Genomic DNA, 23,024 nt, shown 5'->3' with positions numbered 1-23,024 from the left:
CATATTTGCATAGAACATGCATGGTTTTCTTTTACCTCTAAAAGAATGCACAGAAGTGTCCTTGCTGCTTTGCCTGATAATGTATTGACCGAGAATATGTTTAACCACTTAAGGACCACCCCATGTACATATACGTCCACAATATGGCACGTACAGGCACATGGGCGTATAGGTACGTCCTCGCCTATTAGCGGGTGGGGGGTCCGATCGGGACCCCCCCCGCTACATGCGGAGGTCGGGTCCGCTCGGGGAGCGATCCGGGACCACGGCGCGGCTATTTGTTTATAGCCGCTCCGTCGCGATCGCTCCCCGGAGCTGAAGAACGAGGAGAGCCGTGTGTAAACACGGCTTCCCCGTCCTTCACTATGGCGGCGCATCGATCGCGTCATTCCCTTTATAGGGAAGACACGATCGATGACGTCATTCCTACAGCCACACCCCCAAACAGTTGTAAACACATACTAGGTGCACCCTAACTCCTACAGCGCCACCTGTGGTTAACTCCCAAACTGCAACTGTCATTTTCACAATAAAGAATGCAATTTAAATGCATTTTTTGCTGTGAAAATGACAATGGTCCCAAAAATGTGTCAAAATTGTCCGAAGTGTCCGCCATAATGTCGCAGTCACGAAAAAAATTGCTGATCGCCGCCATTAGTAGTAAAAAAAAATAAAAAATAAAAATGCAATAAAACTATCCCCTATTTTGTAAACACTATAAATTTTGCGCAAACCAATCGATAAACGCTTATTGCGATTTTTTTTACTAAAAATAGGTAGAAGAATACGTATCGGCCTAAACTGAGGAAAAAAAATGTTTTTATATATGTTTTTGGGGGGTATTTATTACAGCAAAAAGTAAAAAATATTGCTTTTTTTTCAAAATTGTCGCTCTATTTTTGTTTATAGCGCAAAAACTAAAAACCGCAGATGTGATCAAATACCACCAAAAGAAAGCTCTATTTGTGGGGAAAAAAGGACGCCAATTTTGTTTGGGAGCCACGTCGCACGACCGCGCAATTGTCTGTTAAAGCGACGCAGTCCCGAACTGTAAAAACACCTTGGGTCTTTAGGCTGCATATTGGTCCGGGGCTTAAGTGGTTAAAAGTGTAATACTAAAAAAAGGGGAAAATGTCTATATAGTCCAATAAAATGTTATTGGTGAACTATTATTCATTCTACCCTTCCATTCTCAGAAACACATTCATGTGAAATGAAATGTTTTGCTTTGTTATCTGGTATATTAAAAAGAAAACTGGCCTTGGATCCATGCCAAAACTATAAATATATAACATTTTTAACACTACATTTCTTATTAGAATTACAAAAAAAATGTATCCAACTTTGGCTTGTTTGAAAACAAAGCAAAGCAGCCAAAAGCAATGAGCATGATAAATTCGATCTAATTCCAATATTCATTCCAACCTTCTCGGGTCAAATGGATGGTAGATTTAGTAATGAAAAATAGTAGATGAATGAACAATTAATTGTAATCCTCATTATGAAGGCTTAATCCTAATTAATTTGAGGCTCTGATAAATTGCTGGCATTTGAAGTGAAGTAGAAATTATATCTTCCATAAGGACAATGCTGAGACGTTAATGTGGTTAATGTGGTTTGAAATGTATCCTTCATTAACTCTTGGCATGTCTGCTTCATTTACACAACAGCTACAGTTTCTGTTTATTTAAAACTGCAAAGCTTTCTCTTATTCCAAGCTCAATATAATCTTACATTTTACTTTAACAATCCCTATACTGGTCAAATACACTATGGTATTACACAGATACTAGAAATTTAAAATGGGCCTGAGCTCAAAAAGTGAATATTTGCAATGCTAAAGGGAACATCTAGAAATGTTAATGTTTGGGTAAAAGCCAGAAACATATACCTTGAAATCCTCCTAAGAAATAGCAGCCCATTCCAGTGGCGGCCCGTCCATTAGGGGCTCTGCCCCCCTCTCTCCATGCCACCCCCAGAGGCTCTAATAGGCTTCAAAATAGGGTGGGATCGGGTCGCAGAGAATGCGCTTCGATCCCACCGAGGTGAGTTACAACAGTGAATGAATATTCACTTTGAAAAAAAATGATCCTCATTCCGGCCAATCAAAATAGGGTGTGAGACCCGTTTTCCAAATGGCCGAAAAGAGAAGACTTCCGATTGGCCAGAGGAGGGGGGAGGAAACAGAAGCTGACGCCACCATGATCACCCATGGAGAGCAGGAGAATGGGAGGCCGCCGCTGAGCAGAGGAAGCCGTCAGTGATGGGGTAAGTGCTACCAACAGACTGGGGGGGTTGGCATAATGTTTTCTTCCCCCCCTCCAAAAAAATTCACCAGCTGCCACTGTCCATTTCCCTGGTATATGAGTGTGCCTAGGCACTCCTGTGCCTATGCCTCATACCTGTATATGTGCAGTGTGATTTCTAAGGCACTGCTGCTTTGCATTTGGTGATGTAATTACTGTGCTGCTTGCTGGAAAGGAACCTGCATTGCAATCATTTTCCTACTTTTGCTTTGTTATTATGTAGAACTGTGTGCCTTCCACCTTCCCTGCTGCTTCTTGAATATTATCTTACCAATTTGTAGGTTATAAAGTAATCAGGGGGGGCAGCTCTGACAAGAAAAAGCTATTTCTTGCTTCTACCAAGATGGCTGCCCAGACAGAAATACACAGCACTAAACAAGATTTGGTAAATCAGTGATGGGACCACTACTGCAGGTCAACCACAACAATATTTAGGACTACACACAGGTAGACACTACTCCTGGTTGGTCTGATGTATGATCTCCTTACGCTATCCTCAGTTCATCAGGTGCAATGCTCAACTCGTCAGCTGAAACCCAGAATACATGAAGAAACTTTGGATGGTTGCACTTTACAAAAGTACTACATTACTAATATCCATAAAAAAACACATCATATACAGGCAAAGAACAGCACAGGAGGTGCATAAAAGAGTAGATGAGTTTCACACTAGCTTAGCGCTCACTTATGACTCGGGTGTGGAACCAATCCCTGCTGCCATATAGCAGACACAAAGCCACCTCCAGCTGCAGCTAATCAATTACACTCTCTTTTCCTTCTACATAGATAAAACAGCACAGAATACAAAATAGAAAAATCAAAACAACTAACCAAAAAAGAAAAAAAACACACCTACAATTTTTTTGTGTCATTAAAAAACGTATATAGTACTACTACATGGTAATCATGTCCCAAATACAAGCAATCAATAAATGAACAATAAGTACAAAAAAGATGTGAAGTCTGTGTGTATATATATACATATACAGTATATATATATATATATGTATATATATATATATATATATATATATATATATATATATATATATATATATATATATATATATATATATATATATATATACACATACTGTATATATATGGCTTTTTTCAGGTGAAACTTGGTGTAACTCAGTTCCACCACCTCTGGCTCAGACCCTTTGGTGCCTGCTCACCACAATCACTTGTAAACACATAAGTCCGGTTTCTGTGTTTACAAGTGATAGCTCTGCACTCTGAGTAACCCCTCTGAACTCTGCACTCTGTATGTAATACAATCCTGGTATTTAATGCCCCTTTAAGACCCTCCCACTGTTCGTGAACTTTGACTGACCACACCCACCATTTTGATGTCATTTGGAAAGTGTGTGTAGGGGTGGGATTTTGGGGGGGTCATGGTTGAGTTCCAGCACCTATTGTTTGAGAAAAAAGCCCTGTATATATATATATATATATATATATATATATATATATATATATATATATAGAGAGAGAGAGAGATATATCTATATATATATATATATATATATATATATATATATATATATATATATATAGAGAGAGAGATATATCTATATATATATATATATATATATATATATATATAGATATATAGATATATAGATATATATAGATATATGTACAAACATATATAAATATACCCTACACTATTCTTCTACTTCTCGCTTGCTGTCGCAGGTAGGATTCAAACCCGCTTTTTTGTACCATATATGATGTTGCAATTTTGTTCGGTTCCTAGCCTGTCAGTTTGGTTCATTCGTAAATTTTGCAAGCCCCGAGTCGTTGTTGGTAGGGCTTTTCTTCTCAGAAAATAGGTGCAGGAACTCAAGTACAACCCCCCAAAACCGCCCCCCCCCGGGGTTGCGCTACCTGCATAGTACAGAATTTAGGGATGCACTACATGCAGAGTTTGGGGGGGTGCTATGTACATAGTGCAGAGTTCAGGGGTTGCGCTGCATACAGAGAGCAGAGTGTAGGGTGCGCTACACAGAGCTCAGAGTTAAGCCTTCTTCCACAGCTGTTTACCTCTGCATCTGCCATCCACATCTTACTTTCACGCCTCTACAGCACTGATCTCTGCATGCGACTCTCCCTCCACTTCACCTCTCCCCTCCCCTTAAAAACTCCACCCTCTTCCACATATCTTACTTTTGTTGCTGTATTAAGCTAAAGCATCCAACTGGCTCTAGTACCTCTCCGCACAATGTAGGTGACTCCTCCATTACCATTACCTGGACGACTTCCTGCTGATCAAATGGCCCGGCGAGCCTCTCTCAGATTTAGTCGAGTTAAGGGCAGTGTTTAGCAACCTCAACTTACCCATAGTGAAGCATAAAGTGGAAGGCCGGTGAAGTCCATCCTAGGCATTCCTCTTGACACCTGCTCCATGCAGGCCAGCCTACCCCCTGAAAAATTGTCCCGGTTTAGGGCAGTCATTAACGCCTTCACAACCTCACAAAGTTACACCAAGAGACAACTACAGTCCCTGTTAGGCATGCTGAACTTTGCTATGAGGATCATCCCTCAGGGGCACTTCTTTTATTACTCGACTCCTGGTCTTCCTCTACCATGCACAGGACCCTGATCAAGCTTTGAGGCTAGACCTGGCAGTTGCGGCGGACCTGACAATGAGGGACAACTTCCTTGAAAACTGAAACAGCGTGACCATGTTCATCCCAGCAGTTTCAGCCTTCTCACCTCACATATTGACAGATGCAGCAGCCTCCACTAGCTTCACTGCATTTTTTAGCACCCATTGGTTTGCAAGCCCATGGCCGCAGGATATCCTCCTGGTCCCAGGGTTCAGCCAGACATTCTCATTGTTCGAGCTTTACCCTATCATTATGGCAACCCAGATCTGGGGCCAGACCATGGTCTTCTCCACTGACAACTTATCCACGGCTGACATCATCAACAAAGGTCCAAGTCCTGAGCTATCATGGCCTTCCTTTGCAGGCTGGTGTTGATATCTTTTCACTACAATTTCAATGTGCACTTTACTTACATACCTGGCAAATGCAATTTTGCAGCAGACACACTTTCCCGCTTGAACTTCCCGTTATATTTCTTACAGAAACCTGGCGCCGATCTGACCTCATTTTCAGCTACCCTGCTCATAAACTGGTCACTGTCGCGCAACACGCTGAAGGCCTAACACACTGCCTGGAACACCTACTGCAAGTTTCTAGCCGCATGCCCCGGGTCGGCGACAGGTGACATCAAGCACGTCCTGGCCTTCGTGTCATACTGCCACACTTATCTGACTCTGTCCCACAACACTATCAGGCTGTACCTTTCCCTATAAGACCCTGGAAAACACTAGCTGTTTACGATCCATGCGGTCAAAGTCCTCCTACGCAGTATCCAGAAACATCAGCCCATAGCCAGTAGCAAACGCTTGCCATTATCAAGTTCCATGTCCCAGGACATGTCGGCCATCCTGTCACAGTCCCCTTTCAGGTTATTGCCCAGCCTGATCATCCAAGAAGCTAGTTACCTGGCCTTCTACGGCTTCCTACAGCCAAGGGAGTTTACTTACAGAGGCCCTGGTTGCCAAGTGCTACACAGGTGCCATTTGGCCCACCTCCTATTTCTGACAGTATCCAAAACTCAACATTCTGGGGTCGACATCAAATTCTTCCAGACCCACAACCAGTGGTGCCCAGTAGTGGTCCTTGACCAGTTGCTATCACATCTGCCTAACCGGGCTAACTCCATCCCATAGTTGACTTTTCTTACCAGCCCCCTAGCAGCTAGCCAGTTCATCAGACATGTTCGCATTCTCCTGGCTAATCTAGGCCTCAACCCTAACCAGTTTTCTGGACACTCCTTCCGTATCAGGGCTGCCACCCGGCACTGGGTGCCGATCACGTTATCAGAAGACCGGGCAGGTAGAAATCCGTCTGCTTTGCCCAGTACATTTCGTACCCCTAGGTTGAAATGTCACAAGCATTCCCCAAGTTGGCCAATAAATGTCACATGTAATAATTAAACACCATTTACCTATCCTGGTATTTTTCCCCCTTTTTTTGGCATACCGACCAGCTGACTCAGGTCTATGTTATGAGGCTTTTGCCATCTTTATGTGGTTCCAAGTCCATCTCAGTTGAAGGGTTCTGACCATAAATTAGAAGGCCAGTATGGTGGCCTGAATTTATGGGAGGAGCCCAGGGGGTATTTAATGCAGCCGTTCAACTGTGTTCCTTGACGGTTCCAGTGAGCGATACCCTCCCAGCCATTCCCCTTTTTAAGGCACTTCCTTACAACATTCCTCTTCTACAATCAACTACTACTTATCTCTTGGATATGCCCCTTTTTTGGCGTACCAACCAGCAGACCAGGGCACACCTTAGGTCTATTTTATGTTGTGAGTCTTGTGGCATCTTAATGTGGTTCTGTGTCTGTCTCGGTTGGAGGGCTCCGACCATAATTACAAAAACATATGTTCATATGAGACTTCAAAAAGAATATTCCATAATTACATGACGCCCACAATTACATGATTTGTTTTACTTTTTAATGGTTTGGTTTAAGTGCAGTTTTTTTTAAGATACACAGGGGCATAAAGATCCATGAACCAATGTATACATGTTTACATTTCAGTATATTCTGTGTTAAACCTTTGTGTCTGTATATAAATATCAATTTGGGGTCATGTAATTGTGGGATTCTTTTTTGTTTAAGTTCTCATATGAACATATATTTTTATCTTCACATCATTTTGCATTTTCAGTCAGTTCCCCCCCCCCAGTCATGAGTAAGTGCTAAACTAGCACGAAACACATTGACTCTTCTATGCACCTCTGTGCTTTTCTTTGTCTGTATATGTTCTTTTATAAGGACATTAATAAAGTGGTACTTTTGTGGAGTGCAGCCTTCCGAAGTTTCCTCATATATCCAAAATACTTTTGACTAGTTCTTGCCCTCTGCTAGTCTTTTTGGGTCAAACATTCCACAGTACAGGTCCTCTTTAACTGTTACACTGTAGAAGGAATCACCAGCTAATATTACATCTAACCCTGCTATTTGTTAGAATACATTTCTTTTTACTTTGCTCTAGCATCTATATGCAACAGTCAATTTATCATCTTGACTCTGTGATAGATTTAAAATTGCAGAGAGAATGTGAACAAACATACAGTATATAATGAAAGATTATTCAATTTTTGAATTTTGATGCACAATGGTTATCATTTGTGATTTCATATACCACAGTCAATGAAATAATAAACAGTTTATGAAAACATAATGTTCAAAATGTTAAAACAGATTGCAAACACTTTAGGAACAGCCAATATGCAGGCACGCAGCATATTTTAGTTATGTGCATGCCTGCTTTGGTTAGTGAGACTTGGTGTGAGAATTACTAACCAGTGTGCTTGGCTACAGAAAGATGGTTAATGGCAGGCTTCACTCTTTAGAGGAGGTGTGTTCATTAGGTAATATCATAATGCTTTTGGTTCTACCTATATATCTAATGTTATTTCCAAACTGCAATGTTCTGTTTTTAGTTTGTGAACTATTGCTGAATAATGTTTGTGTACTTTGACTGAATGCCTACAGTATGCTAGCAAATCTCCTTATGATATAATGCCGCGTACACACCATCACTTTATGTGATGAAAAAAAACGACACTTTCTGTGAAGTAAAAAATGACGTTTTTGAAACTTCAATTTTCAAAGACGAAGTTGCCTACACACCATCGTTTTCTCACAATGATCTTGCAAAGTGAGGTTACGTTCCACCACGTTTTACCATTGAAGCTTGCTTCATAAGTAGCTTCTGGGCATGCGTGGATGAAAAAACGTCTTACAAAACGACGTTTTTTGCTACACACGGTCAATTTCTGTGAAGTAAAAAGTGCACTTTTGAAAAACGACACATAAAATTGAAGCATGCTTCAATTTTTTTTGGTCGTTTTTTACAAGACATAAAACGACGTTTTCCCCCACACACAGTCAATTAAAGTGACGTTTTTAAAAACGTCATTTTTTTTCATCACATAAAGTGATGGTGTGTACGGGGCATAAGTGTAATCAATTAAATGGTCGACTCAGCAGGAACAATATCAGTAACCTCACAACACAGAAGAGTGCATAGTCCATAAAACCATTTTAATTGTTCATGTTCTACTTTCTAGCTTGTTTTCACCCCTTGACGATAGTTACACGCATATTATTATTAAAAATAATGTGGCTGATTTATTTAAGAAGTGGAATATCACTTTCAGAGTGAATATTCACTTATGTTAATAATGGAGGTGAAAAAGTACAAATTCACTTTGTAAATTTTCATGTGCAAAGAAAATGTAAACAAATTGCATTTTTTTCTCTTGCATGATTGGTTAGCACAATTTCACCTCATTCGAGTGAAAATTCCCTTTGCAAAGAGAAAATTCTTTAGCCTAGTGAATTAAGTGTAGCTGTACTCACATCAACCATCCAATCATGTGCAAGCAAAATTTGTGTTATTGAAATTTTCCTTGCACATGATAGGTATTCTCTGCAAAGTGAAATTTCACTTTGTTTCACTATGATTAATAAAAATTCCCTTTGCAGAGTAAAATGAAAGTGAACATGCTCTACTCCTTTAGTAAATCAATCCCAATGCATTATCCTTACTAAAAAAAAATTTAAACAATTATATTGTTTAGCACCTACATCTTTTATCAAGGGATGTCTCGTCACACAACATAGAAATATCAAAACAACTAACCAAAAAAAAAAAAAAAACACATCCACATCTTGATATCCCAGCACAACAAAAAAAAATAATAGTAATACTACATAGTAATCATAAAAATAGGGCCTAGGATGCCTGCCACCATAACGCTATCATTTTCTGTGATTTAAAGTTGCACAGATCTGTTTCCATTTTTAACACTGTAAAATTATGAAACGATTTTCATGTATTTTTTTTGTGAATATATTTTTCAGTTAGACTATTTACCTTTACTTCCCAAGTAAGATCCTGATGAAGTCAGTAATGTGAAACGCAACAACCTCTTGGACAAATAATAGGCACAGATACTTTTAAATAGCATGCATTTTTTTTTAAATGTATGGTTAATTGCCTATTATTTTTTAAGCTGTGCTTTTTAATCCATTTTTTAATAAATATTTTGTATATTTTATATTTGTAAAGTCCTATTTGTACTAGTAAAGTCCATACAAAATTGTGGATTTGGATATATATATATATATAAATATGCACTATATTACCAAAAGTATTGGGAGGCCTGCCTTTACACACACATGAACTTTATTGGCATCCCAGTCTTAATCCGTAGGGTTCAATATTGAGTTGGCCCAGCCTTTACAGCTATAACAGCTTCAACACTTCTGGGAAGCTTGTCCACAAGGTTTAGGAGTGTGTCTATGGGAATGTTTGACCATTCTTCCAGAAGTGCATGTGTGAGGTCAGGCACTGATGTGAACAAGAAGGCTTGGCTCGCAGTCTCTGCTCTAATTCATCCCAAAGGTGTTCTATTGGGTTGAATTCAGGAATTGGTGCAGGCCAGACAGGTTCTGTCACCTCAAACTAGCTCATCCATGTCTTTATGGACCTTTTTTGAGCACTGGTTATGTTGGCACAGGAAGGGTCCACCCCCAAACCATTCCAAAAAAGTTGGGAACATGAAACTATCCAAAAATGTCTTGGTATGCTGACACCTTAAGATTTCCTTTCACTGGAACTAAGGGGTCAAGGTCAAACCTTGAAAAACAACCAAACACCGTAATCCCCCTCCCACCAAATGATTTGGACCCTTGAACAAAGCAAGGTCCATAAAGACATGGATGAGCGATTTTGGGGTGGAGGAACTTAATTGGCCTGCATAGAGTCCTGATCTCAACCTGATAGAACACCTTTGGGATCAATTTGAGTGGAGACTGCCAGCCAGGCCTTCTCGTCCACATCAGTGCCTTCTCGTCCACATCAGTGCCTTCTCGTCCACATCAGTGCCTGACCTCAGAAATGCACTTATGGGAACATTGTCAAACATTCCCATAGACACTCTCTTAAAACCTGGAGACAGCCTTCCCAGAAGAGTTGAAGCTGTTATAGCTGAAAAAATTGGGCCAACTCAATATTGAACTGTATGGACTAAGACTGGGGTGCCATTAAAGTTAATGGGCCAGATTCTTGTAGAATCCGCGGCGGCGTAGCGTAAGCCATTTACACTACGCCGTCGCAAATTACTGGAGCAAGTGCCGTATTCTCCAAGCACTTGCTCCATAATTTGCGGCAGCGTAGTGTAAATGGGGCGGCGTAAGGCCGCGTAATTCACAGGGGGCGGCTTGTATTTAAATTAAGTGCGCCCCTGCGCCGATCGAACTGCGCATGCGCCGGGCGGAAAAAAAGCCCAGTACACATGCTCCAGCTCACGACGGAAAACGTCAATGACACCGACATGAGCGTCATTGACGTAAAGTCGTATTCGCGGACGACTTAGGAAAACGACGTAAACGACGGAAAAAGCCGACGCTGACCCGACGCCATACTTAACATGGCATACGACGGACCTTCGTAAACTTGCCCCTCATATAGCAGGGGCAAGTTTACGCTTACGCAAACGTCGTAAATTCACTGCGTCGTCCGCGCGTACATTCGGGAATCTCGCGTAAATAGTTAATTTGCATAGACGATGGGGAAAACGTCGATGCGACACCTAGCGGCGGGAAAAAAATTGCTTTTAAGATCTGACAGCGTAAGAGCCTTACGCCTGTCAGATCTAATGGATATCTATGTGTAACTGATTCTAAGAATCAGTCGCATAGATATGCCGGGCCAGATTAGGACTTGCGACGGCGCAAATGGCGTTGCGCCATCGTAAGCCTTTTAAGAATCTGGCCCAAAGTGCGTGTAAAGGCAAGTGTACCAATACTTTTGGTAATATAGTGTACAGTGCATCCGGAAGGTATTCATAGCGCTTCACTTTTTAGTATGTTATAAAATGAATTAAATTCAATATTTTCCTTAAAATTAAACAAACACTACCCTATATTGACAATGGGAAAGAAGTTTGTTTGAAATCTTTGAAATGTATAAAAAAAAAATCACAAGTACATAAGTATTCACAGCCTTTGCTCAATACTTTGTTGAAGCACCTTTGACACCAATTACAGCCTTTTTGAGTATGATGCTACAAGCTTAAAACAGCTATTTTTAGACAGTTTCTCTCATTCTTCTTTGCAGGACCTCTCAAGCTCCATCAGGTTGGATGGGGAGCGTGGGTGAACAGCCATTTCTAGATCTCTCCAGAGATGTTCAATCGGGTTCAAGTCCTGGCTTTGGCTGGGCCATTCAAGGACATCCACAGAGTTGCCCCTTCTTTGTTATCTTAGCTGTGTGTTTAGGGTCATTGTCCTGTTGGAAGATGAACCTTCGCCCCAGCCTGAGGTCCAGAGCGCTCTGGAGCAGGTTTTAATCAAGGATGTCTCTGTACATTGCGGCATTCATCTTTCCCTCAATCCTGACTAGTCTCCTAGGTCTCTCAGGGTCTGAGTGTCCTTCAGCTGCCTTTTGTCAAACTCCAGGCGGGCTGTCATGTGCCTTTTACTGAGGAGTGGCTTCCGTCTGGCCACTCTACCATACATGCCTAATTGGTGGAGTGCTACAGAGATGGTTCTTCTGGAAGGTTCTCCTCTTTAGACAGAGAAATGCTGGAGCTCTGTCAGAGTGACCATCGGGTTCTAGGTCACCTCCCTGACTTAGGCCCTTCTCCCCCGATTACTCAGTTTGGGTGGGCGGTCCGCTCTGGGAGGAGTCCTGGTGGTTCCACACTTCTTTCATTGTTGGATGATGGAGGTCACTGTGCTCAGTCGGACCTTCAACGCTGAAGAAATATTTCTGTACCATTCTCCAGATCTGTGCCTCGATACCATCCTGTCTCGGAGGTTTACAGACAATTCCTTGGACTTCATGGCTGGTAACTTTTGGACCTTATATAGACAGGTGTGTGACTTGCCAAATCATGTCTAATCAACTGAATTTATCACAGATGGACTCCAATCAAGTTGTAAAAACATCTCAAGGATTATCAGTGAAAGCAGGATGCACCTGAGCTAAATTTTGAGCGTCATGGCAAAGGCTGTGAATACTTATGTACATGTGATTTTTTATATATATATACATTTTCAAAGATTTTAAACAAACCTCTTTCATGTTGTCATTATGGTATATTTTCTGTAGAATTTTGAGGAAAATAATGAATTAAATCCATTAAGGTTGTAACATAACAAAATGTGGAAAAAGTGAAAAGCTGTGAATACTTTCTGGATTTCTGATGGTTTGGGAACAGTTGTTTAACCACTTGCTGACCACCGCACGACTATGTACATCGACAACATGGCACGGGCAGGCAGATTGGCGTACATGTACGTCCCTTTAAATTTGCCACCCAGTGGGCGCCTGCCTTCCACGTGCCTCGCGAGTGAGTCGCGGTTTCGGGAACTCAATGTTCCCGGGAGGCCCGCAATTGCAGTCGGCAAGGGCAGAACAGGGGAATGCCTTTGTAAACAAGGCATTCCCCTATTCTGCCTAGTGACACTGTCACTGATGACAGTTCCCCGTGATCGGGAACGGTCATCAGTGATGTGTCACTTGTAGCCACACCCACTAACAGTAAGACTCACTCCCTAGGGAACACTTAACCCCTGCAGCGCCACCTAGTAATTAACCCCTTCACTGCCAGTATCGTTTTTACAGTAATCATTGCATTTTTATAGCACTGTTCGCTGTAAAAATTAACATGGTCTTAAAATGGTGTCAAATGTGTCCCATATGTCCGCCATAATGTTGCAGTCACAATAAAAATTGCTGATCGCCGCCATAACCAGTAAAAAAAAATTGATGAATAAAATGCCATAAAACAGTCACCTATTCTGTAGAAGCTATAACTTTTGTGCAAACCAATCAATAAACGCTTATTGCGATTTTTTTACCAAAAATATGTAGAAGAATACGTATCGGCCTAAACTGTGGAATTTTATATATATATATATATATATATATATATATATATATATATATATATATATATATATATATATATTTTGGGGATATATATTATAGCAAAAAGTAAAAAATATTTTTTTTCAAAATTGTCGCATTTCTTTTGTTTATAGCGGAAAAAATTTAAATCGCAGAGGTGATCAAATACCACCAAATAAAAGCTCTATTTGTGGGAAAAAAAGGACGCCAATTGTGTTTGGGAGCCACTTTGCATGGCCGATCTGGGGCTGAAGCAGTTAAGATACACAGGGGCATACAGATTTATGTACCAATGTGTAAATTTTTATATTTCGGTATAATACTGTGTTAAGCCTTAGGGGATGATTTAGTAAAGGCAAATAGACTGTGCACTTTGCAAAGTGCAGTTACTCCAGAGTTTACTAAATGATGTAAAGCTTCACTTTGCAAAGAATACCCAATCACGAGCAAAAAATAACATAATTTTTTGCTTGTACATGATTGGATGATGGAAGTCAGCATATTTTCTGCTCATTTACTAAGCTCTGGAGCAACTGAACTTTGCAAAGTGCACAGTCTATTTGTCTTTAGTAAATCAACCCCTCTGTAATGTAATATCAATTTGGGGTCATGTAGTTGTGGGATATACTTTTTGAGTTTTTATGTGAACATATATTTTTATATATATGTTACAGACGTCACATTATTTTTCTGGTATTTGGGACACGATTAATATGTAGTATTACTATATAGTTAATAGTATATGCATTAGCCTTACTAAGACATAATAAACAATTATATTGTTTAGCACCTACAGCTTTTATCAAGGGATGTCTGGTCACAGGTGCGGCACTGTGGATGCCTCGCAGGTTGTCCATGAACGTGCTCTACCATCTTGCAAAACATCTCAGGTCCATTTTCACCACATGTGGCATTTGTTGTGATTATGGCATTAGAGGCAATATTGAGAACTGCAGGAAACAATCCTGGGAAAAGAAAGGAAACAGTTTGATTAAAGGGTGCTCTTGTAATGTAAGGTATACTGTTCTCCAAAGTCAGTGGTATTTCAAAATGGAAAAATGCAATGACAGCACAGACCCTATTCTGTTATTTTATATAAGTTTAGCATACATTTGTAAGTATAACATACTTAACAAAGTTTTGATCTATGATCTATATTAGACATGAGACTAGAATGTTGAATTGAAAAACTTGTTTGGAAATGTCATGAGAAATCACTTGCTTGTCACCCTAAGACCCCCTTCACACTGAGGCGCTTTACAGGCACTATAATGCTAAAAATAGCACCCGCAAAGTGCCCTGAAAGAGCCGCTCTTCACACTCCAGTGTGAAAGCCCGAGGGCTTTCACACTGGAGCGGTGCACTGGCAAGACGCTAAAAAAAGTCCTGCTAGCAGCATCTTTGGAGCGGTAAATTAACGGTGTGTATACCGCTCCTGCCCATTGAAATCAATGGGTACCACGGCTATAACGGCGGCAAGCAGCGATTTGCGGGTGGGTTTAACCCTTTTTCGGCCGCTAGCTGCGGTTAAAAGCGCCCTGGTAGGGGCCGAATAATGCCACAAAATCAACAGCAAATCGCCGCTTTTAGCCGCCGATGCACCCACCGCCCCAGTGTGAAAGGGGTCTAATTTATTTGCTATATTGGGTTTATATTCCATATAAAGATTTGAATATTGTCATGTAATTTGCATGACTGACCACTTTTCAAAATACTGTATTATTTATAAACATGCCATAGGACTATGTTCTAGGTATGAATAAATTCGTTTGGGTTGTTTGTCAAACCCAAAGTCTAACAATTAGGAATTTTATTATGAACCCCATTAAAGTCTAAGGAGGAAGCAAATCTCAAAAAAGCAACTCTGTCCATTTCCAAGTGTAATAGGCAAAGAGTTGTCAAACAGAGGAAACAAGGAGCTAGGTACATCATGGAGAACATGCACCAATGTAAAAACAATAAAAAAAATAAAGCATGTTGGGAATAAAAAGTCTTCCATTTTATGTGACGTCAAGGGTGACAATGGAAATACATTATTTACTGTATATTACATGCTTTGGAGATGCCTTTAACCCTTTGGTGTCTGTGCCTCCTGGCCCTTTAGGGGTTTGAGATGCCAGGAGGCGGGGCAGGGTTTATTATCATGTGACCACCATGATTGGCTGTCACATCGGTTACATGATCGGAAAGCTACTTACGATCGGAAGCTTTCTGTTAGTTGCCAGTAACTTTGCTGGGCAGACAGACAGCTTGTAGTTCTCAATGAACTACAAAGGGTGCTGGTGTGCACCCTTGTATTTTCATTGAAACTTCCTCCAGCTTTCAAAATAAAGGCTTGTACAGAGGTACAGGAAATAGTATAGATAGAGTACAGGAGCCTGACATTGCACCTGTGATCCACTGATCGCAGGTGCAGTGCTTTGTGGGCCCATACACAGAAAAATAATAAGGTGAACTTATCCTTAAAGGGGTTGTAAACCCTCCTGTTTTTTCTGCATTGATAAAACTGCTGGCAGTTACCAGCCCCCCATTTTACTTACCAGAGCCCTGAAAGCATGGACACACTGTCTCTCTGTCTGGGGTTCTTGGCTCTTGATTGGATAGATTGATAGCAGCGCAGCCATTGGCTCCCGCTGCTGTTAATAAAATATAATGATGCGGGCATCGGGGGGGCGAGTCCTGACTTTGGTATGGATGCCAAATTAATGACTCAGGAGCGCACCCGCAAGGTAACCCCCGGAAAAAATCGTTTTTCCTAGGGGGTTATCTGATGTATGGAGGAGCCGTAAGAACCGCCGGGGGACCCCAGAAGATGGCGTTCAGGCCACTCTGTACAAAACGAACTGCACAGTGGAGGTAAGTATGACATGTTTGTTATTTATTTTTATTTTTTAAATCAAACCTTTACAATCACTTTAAAACTAACTATGTATTTACTAGCATTAATTTTTTTAAAAAATATCTGTTTAAACCATTAAATACTATTTGTTTCCTTGGACTGAAATTTGTATAAACTTCTTTCCAGACCACATCTTCAGGATCACACAAACACACTCATACCACACATACGAATGCTTCCTGGGCCTTCTTGCTTTCATCAGATAATAAACGAAAAACAAAAAACAAAACACAATGTCCTTTTCTGACTACGGGGAACATAAAGTGCTGTGATGTTCCTTACTGCTGACTCAATGTACTCCTGTGAGCTGTTCTGTAGACAGCCTAAATTGTAACAGTTGTTGTTTCTGAAATAGTCATCATTGCAAACTGGCACACTCTCCTTAAATAGGAAGACTCCAGTTACACTTTGTGTATTAAACAATGGGGATGACAAAACTCTCTTTCTATCTGACGCCATACTAGTTTTCTTAAATGTTAAAGCTAAATGAAAAAATGTATTTTGCCTACATTTCTCCATTTAAAGCGGGGGTTCACCCTAAAAAAAAAAATTCTAACATTACATCCAGCATACTAACGACATTTACAGTATGCAGGTTTTTTTTTTTTTGCGTTCCTATTGACGTGTTGTGAAAAAGTTCCCATGTCGCACAAGGTGCATCACCAGTTTTCCGTAAATAGCCGAGCTGCGAGTCGGTGCTATACGGCGCCTGCGCAGTCAGCTCTACACGGCGGGCGCAGGTGCCGTATAGCGCCGACTCGCAGCTCGGCTATTTATGGAAAACTGGTGACGCGCCTTGTGCGACATGGGAACTTTTTCACAACACGTCAATCATCTAACCCAGGGGTAGGAACGCCCAGTCCCACGGAAATCAGAACTCGGAAGCCGGGGAGAAAATCACACTATATCGGTATGTACGGCAAAAAAAAAAAAAAAGACCTGCATACTATAAATGTCGTTTGTCTGCTGGATGTAATGTTAGATTTTTTTTTTAGGGTGAACCCCCGCTTTAAGTCCTCAAAATTGTTAGATCTAAAATTAAAGTGACTCTGTCAAGTGTTTTAAAGATTCCAAATGTCAATCCCCTGCAATAGAAGAAATATCAGGGGATGAAGCACTAAAATGCAGAGGAGATTGGAGGCACTGGCCACCAGAGTATAATACCTCTATTACGAAAGCCCTGTACACACGATCAATCCATCCAATGAGAACGGTCCGAAGGAGCGTTCTCATCGGTTAACTGATGAAGCTGACTGATGGTCTGATGTGCCTACACACCATCAGTTAAAAAAACGATTGAGTCCAATGCAGTGACGTAAAACACAACGACGTGCTGAGAAAAATGAAGTTCAATGCTACCAAGCATGCATCGACTTGATTCTAAGCATGTTTTTAACCAATGCTTTTGCATACTAACCGTCGGTTTTGACCTATCGGTTAGGCGTCCTTCGGTTCAATTTTAAAGCAAGTTCTAAGATTTTTGACCGAAGGATAACTGACTGATGGGGCCCACACACCATCGCTTTGGACCGATGAAATGGTCCTTCAGTCCGTTTCCATCGGTTTTGACCGACCGTGTGTACGTGGCCTAAGAGTTGACCTCTTTAAGAACATACTGAATGGCAAGCAAACTATATTGCATTAAACCCCCAAATCCCAGTTATGATATGCAATATGTATACAAACAAAAGCTATTTTAATGTAACTAATCTTGGTCTAAACAGTTTTATAGTAAAGATAATAAATTGGATACTGTTACTCAAAATTAACCATTTGAGTTCCAGCACTTTTAACCTATATAAACCCCTCTGGGTCCCAGGTCTTTTTCGGATTTTGGACGTGATAGATTATAAGTGCTGCTTCATTTTGCAGACGACCTAGCCAGTCTTGACACTGTCTATGACTTGGTAAAAACTGTATCCAACATTATATTCAGCTACCTGTCCCGTTTCCCATTGACGTAAACAAATATATCATAGAAGTATGCCTTGGTCACTTGGTGGAATTGTGGCATCGCCCAGAAGGGCAATGTATTGCATTTAATATGGCTCAGATGTTTCAGGCCCCCTTTGTGGCAATTTTTTTTGGTACTGCAAATTATATATTTTAGGTTTTGTAGAATTATATGTACATTTTTTCATTAATAATATGCCTTAAATTTGGTAGCAACATATATTCTTCTTTCCCTAGCATTCATTGGGAATAAATGGTAAACAATTAAAACCCCATGAACCCAGGATTCCCTATAACATTTTGGTACCATCATTGTGGTATCTTTTATTAATATGCTCTGCTTTCAATAAAATTATATCACTAAGTATATCAAACAATTAAATCATAACATTAAGTGCATCCCCAGACACTAGTGACAAAGCTTACTCAGTTTAACTGAAGCCTTTTCTGTGAACTCCTAATTTGGCCTACAACTAGCTATTGGAATAAGCCACATCCACACGAAGTCCAAGCAAAGAGTCTACAGGCTGTGCCTTGTGTTTTCACTTATAACGGTGCGTGCATGTTTCTATCTATTCTCATTTATTCTTTGCAGAGCTTTGCACACTCGGACATGTTATGGCCAATTAATAAAATACTGTGGTTGATGTGACTTTGACAACCCATATGACTGGGCTTTACTCCCAGGTTTTATTTTTTCACAAATCCCATGTACTGACAGTTTTGAAGCCAGTGGAGTATAATACACATGCTGTGAAGCAAATACATTTACAAAGTTAAAGTTTACCTCAAATTCAGATACATCTGTGCCAAAGTAACAAGTAAATATATGTAAACAGCTGCTGCGCACAATATTCTGATACAAACACTAACATAATTAAATAAATAAATAGTGCATTGCTATAGTGATATTGAAATACAAATAGATAAATCTCGAAGTTAAATCGTATCTGTTTTGTCACCGCCCTACTATCTATATAATAAAGAACACTAATGGTCAAAAATAATTGGTGTGCAGCTAGACACTACTATGTCTTTCCACATCTACTAAATTAATCTACTAATAAAAAAAGACAAAAAAGAGTGCAGAGCTATCCTTCCTATAAATATAGAACAATATATGAGGTCCCACTGTTATAATATTATTTCAAATTCATAATTTGGCACTAAGAGTTGTTCTATTATATTCATGGCAAGCTTGCAAAACATATTTGGTTTTATGATTAGTCATATAGAGTATGTGCGAATGACCTTGATCAATTGATTTGACAAGATTCTTCATTTAAAGCTGAGCATTGCTGGATGTAGTGTAGCCAATTTGAGTATGGCATACAAGGTATCTTGGTAAAGAACAGACCTCCAGAATAGAGCAGTATTTAGTAGTGAGAGAAATTATATATTTGTTTATATCTTGTTAAGTTAGTTTAGTGTATATAGTGATATGTGTGACATTACATGATCAGCACATTACTTCATGTATAGAGTAAGGATGAGCCGAACACCCCCCCCCGTTCGGTTTGCACCAGAACCTGCGAACAGACCAAAAGTTTGTGTGAACATTAGAACCCCGTTAAAGTCTATGGGACTCGAACGTTTGAAATCTAAAGTGCTAATTTGAAAGGCTAATATGCAAGTTATTGTCCTAAAAAGTGTTTGGGGACCTGGGTCCTGCCCCAGGGGACATGTATCAATGCAAAAAAAGTTTTAAAAACGGCTGTTTTTTCGGGAGCATTGATTTTAATAATGCTTAAAGTGAAACAATAAAAGTGAAATATTCCTTTAAATTTCATACCGGGGGGGGGTGTATAGTATGCCTGTGAAGTAGCACTTGTTTCCAGGGCTTAGAACTGTCCCTGCACAAAGTGTCATTTCTGAAGGAAAAAGGGTCATTTAAAATCACCCCCAAATTGAATTACCAGGCCCTTCAGGTCTGGTATGGATATTAAGGGGAGCCTGCGTCAAAATAAAAAAAAAAGATGTGGGGTTCCCCCCAAATATCCATTCCAGACCCTTCAGGTCTGGTATGGATTTCAAGGGGAAATCCTCCCCAAATTTAAAGAAAAAATGGCATGGAGTTCCCCCCAAAAATCAACACGAGACCCTTTATCCGAGCACGCAACCTGGCAGGCCGCAGAAGAAGATGGGGGGACGAGATGCATTACATCAGAGGGGGGTGGGGTCACCCGCACGTCACTGGGAACGCCTGGGCTTTCCCTTGCATCAGAGGGGGATGGGGGTCACATGACGGGTGGCCCCGCCCTCACCTACATAAGAGCTGTCACTGCTGAAGCCACGTCATTTGCCGGGCTGTCTCTGGTGGAGACAGATGATGCGTGCGCTGGATGGACATCTCATAACTGGATCCTGGATTAAGAGGAGATCTTCTCATCACTGGACCCCGGAGAGGAGATCACCCGTCACAGGATACTGACAGCGTTGAAGCGGAGACCGAGGGTGGATTACCACCGCTGGATTTTTTTTTTTTAAATAAATTACTTTTCCAACAGGGTCTGTGTTTTTTTTACAATTATTTACACTTTCTTTGTGAAATTGTAGAGGTACAATGTACTCCATTACCAATTGACATGGGTGGGTGGGATCTGGGGGTCCTCTTTGTTAAAGGGGTCTTCCAGATTCTGATAAGCCCCCCGCCCACAGACCCCCACAACCACCGGGCAAGGGTTGTGGGAATGAGACCCTTATCCCCATCAACATGGGGACATGGTGCTTTGAGGGGTCACAGACCTCCAAAGCATCCTCCCAATGTTGAGGGCATGTGGCCTAGTACAGTTTGGGGGGGCTCTCTCGTCCCCCCTTTTCCTGGGGCCTGCCAGGTTGCGTGCTCATATCAAGGGTCTGGTGTGGATTTTTGGGGGGAACTCCACGCCATTTTTTTTATTTGGGGTGGAGTTCCCCTTAAAATCCATACCAGACCTGAAGGGTCAGTCTGACTATCAATGCTATTCATCCAGAAACGCTCTTGAGATACAAGAATATTAGATATTAATCTCTATTCTTCACCCACTACTGTTCATATATTTATAGGAAGGGTAGTCCTTTTGTCTATTTTTTGTTTAACCATTCAATACTGGGCACTTTCACCCTCTTCCTGCCCAGGCCAATTTTAAGCTTTTAGTGCTGTTGCACTTTGAATGACAATTGCACGATCATTTAATGCTGTACCCAAACAAAATTGTTATCATTTTTTTGAGGCAGATAGAGCTTTCTTTGGTGGTATTTAATCACAGCTGAGTTTTTATTTTTTCTAAACAAAACGTTTTTGTAGTTTCTGTTCAAAAAAAATTGTAAATTAATATTTTTTCTCTTTCATTGATAGACACTCATAGGCTGCACTAATGGGCACTAATGAGGTGGCACTGATAAGGAGGCAGTATAATGCAGCACTGATAGGGCACTGATAGGTGGCACTGATGGACAGCCTTCACATGCATTGTTGGGCACTGGAAGGCGGCACTGATGTGCACTGATGTGCACTGATATATGGCACTGATAAGCGGCACTGATGAGGAGGCACTGACATGCATTATTGATGGACACTAAAGGCAGCACTGATGGGCACTGATTGGCACAACTGGTGGGTACTGATTGGCATCACTAGTGGGCACAGGTGGGCATCACTAGTGGGCACAAGTGGGCATCGCTAATCAATGCACTGATTATCAGTGCAGACCCCTCCCTGTCAGGAGAACCGCTTATTGGCTCTCTTCTACACACATATTATCAGCAGGAATAGAGTAATGATGATAACTGACACTTCCTATTTAGACTGTGATTAGCTGTGATTGGACTAAGCTGATCACATGGTAAAGAGCTTACGTCATACGCTCTTTACTATGATTGATTCAACACGCTCCTGGATGTCATTTTGCTATAGGCTGGGCGGGAGGGTGTTAATACATGTGTAAAGTTATTTTCTTTTTTTCACAGCAGCAATACAGTTGAAATATGGCCCCTACACATTTTTTCCTTAGAAATTGTTACTTTAAAAAGTATTTGTAGTTAAGCAGTCACTTTAGGCAAGATTTTTTATTAATGTCTTAGCTTTGCAATGTTTTATAATGATTAGTGAAATTAAAATAATTCAAAATGACTATGGGGGTTATTTACGAAAGGCAAATCCACTTTGAACTGCAAGTGCATTTGAAAGTGCACTTTCAAGTGCAATCGCTATAGATTTGAGAGTGACATACAAGAAAAATAAAAAACAGCGTTTTTGCTTGTACATGATTGGATGATAAAAACAGCAGAGCTTTCGTCTAATTTTAGAGCTTCCCCTCAGAACTACAACGATCTACAGCGACTGCACTTACAAGTACACTTGTAGTGCAAAGTGGATTTGTCTTTCGTAAATAACCCCCTATGTGTATTGTAAGGGGTTAGCTCGGTAGCGGGGGTGTATGACCCCCTGGATTGGTTCACTACACATGGAACGATACAGAGAAACAGCCGAATATGGTTGAAAACAAAGAATTTGGTTTATTCTTCCATCTTGCTGGAAACAAGTGCAAGCATCCAAACAGCATAAACAAAATCAAACATAAAATAAACCCTGGCCACTTGGGGCGTCTACCTTCACCACACAGGAACCTATCTATGGAGTCTGGCACAGCCTACTGCTGAGCAGACACTGCTGGTCATACAGCAGAAAAACAAATAGTCTTTTTGATTTTTATCACACAGAAAAATCAACAGCACCTCACCTCTTCAGAAGTATTTCTGTTCACTGCTCTCCTTCACTCAAAAAGCCTCAGGATGCAGCAATCAGTAGTAATCCTCTGGATTACTTATAGAGGCCTTAATTGCCTCATTCTGAACAGTTGAAGTTTTC

General features: G+C 40.7%; 1 protein-coding gene across 1 annotated transcript in view; it reads right to left on the bottom strand.

Annotated features, from left to right (window-relative positions):
* The window catches only part of LAMA2 (laminin subunit alpha 2), a 1,029,834-nt gene that overhangs the window by 827,088 nt on the left and 179,722 nt on the right, over window positions 1-23,024 (bottom strand). The window contains 1 exon segment of the mRNA XM_040350410.1: window positions 14,118-14,288. Coding sequence (XP_040206344.1) covers window positions 14,118-14,288 — 171 coding nt within the window.

The sequence above is a fragment of the Rana temporaria genome, chromosome 4, assembly GCF_905171775.1.
Source record: "Rana temporaria chromosome 4, aRanTem1.1, whole genome shotgun sequence".
Classification (NCBI taxonomy): Eukaryota; Metazoa; Chordata; class Amphibia; order Anura; family Ranidae; genus Rana; species Rana temporaria.
The sequence above is the reverse complement of the archived record's forward strand: the minus strand, read 5'-3'. Positions and strand labels throughout refer to the sequence as shown.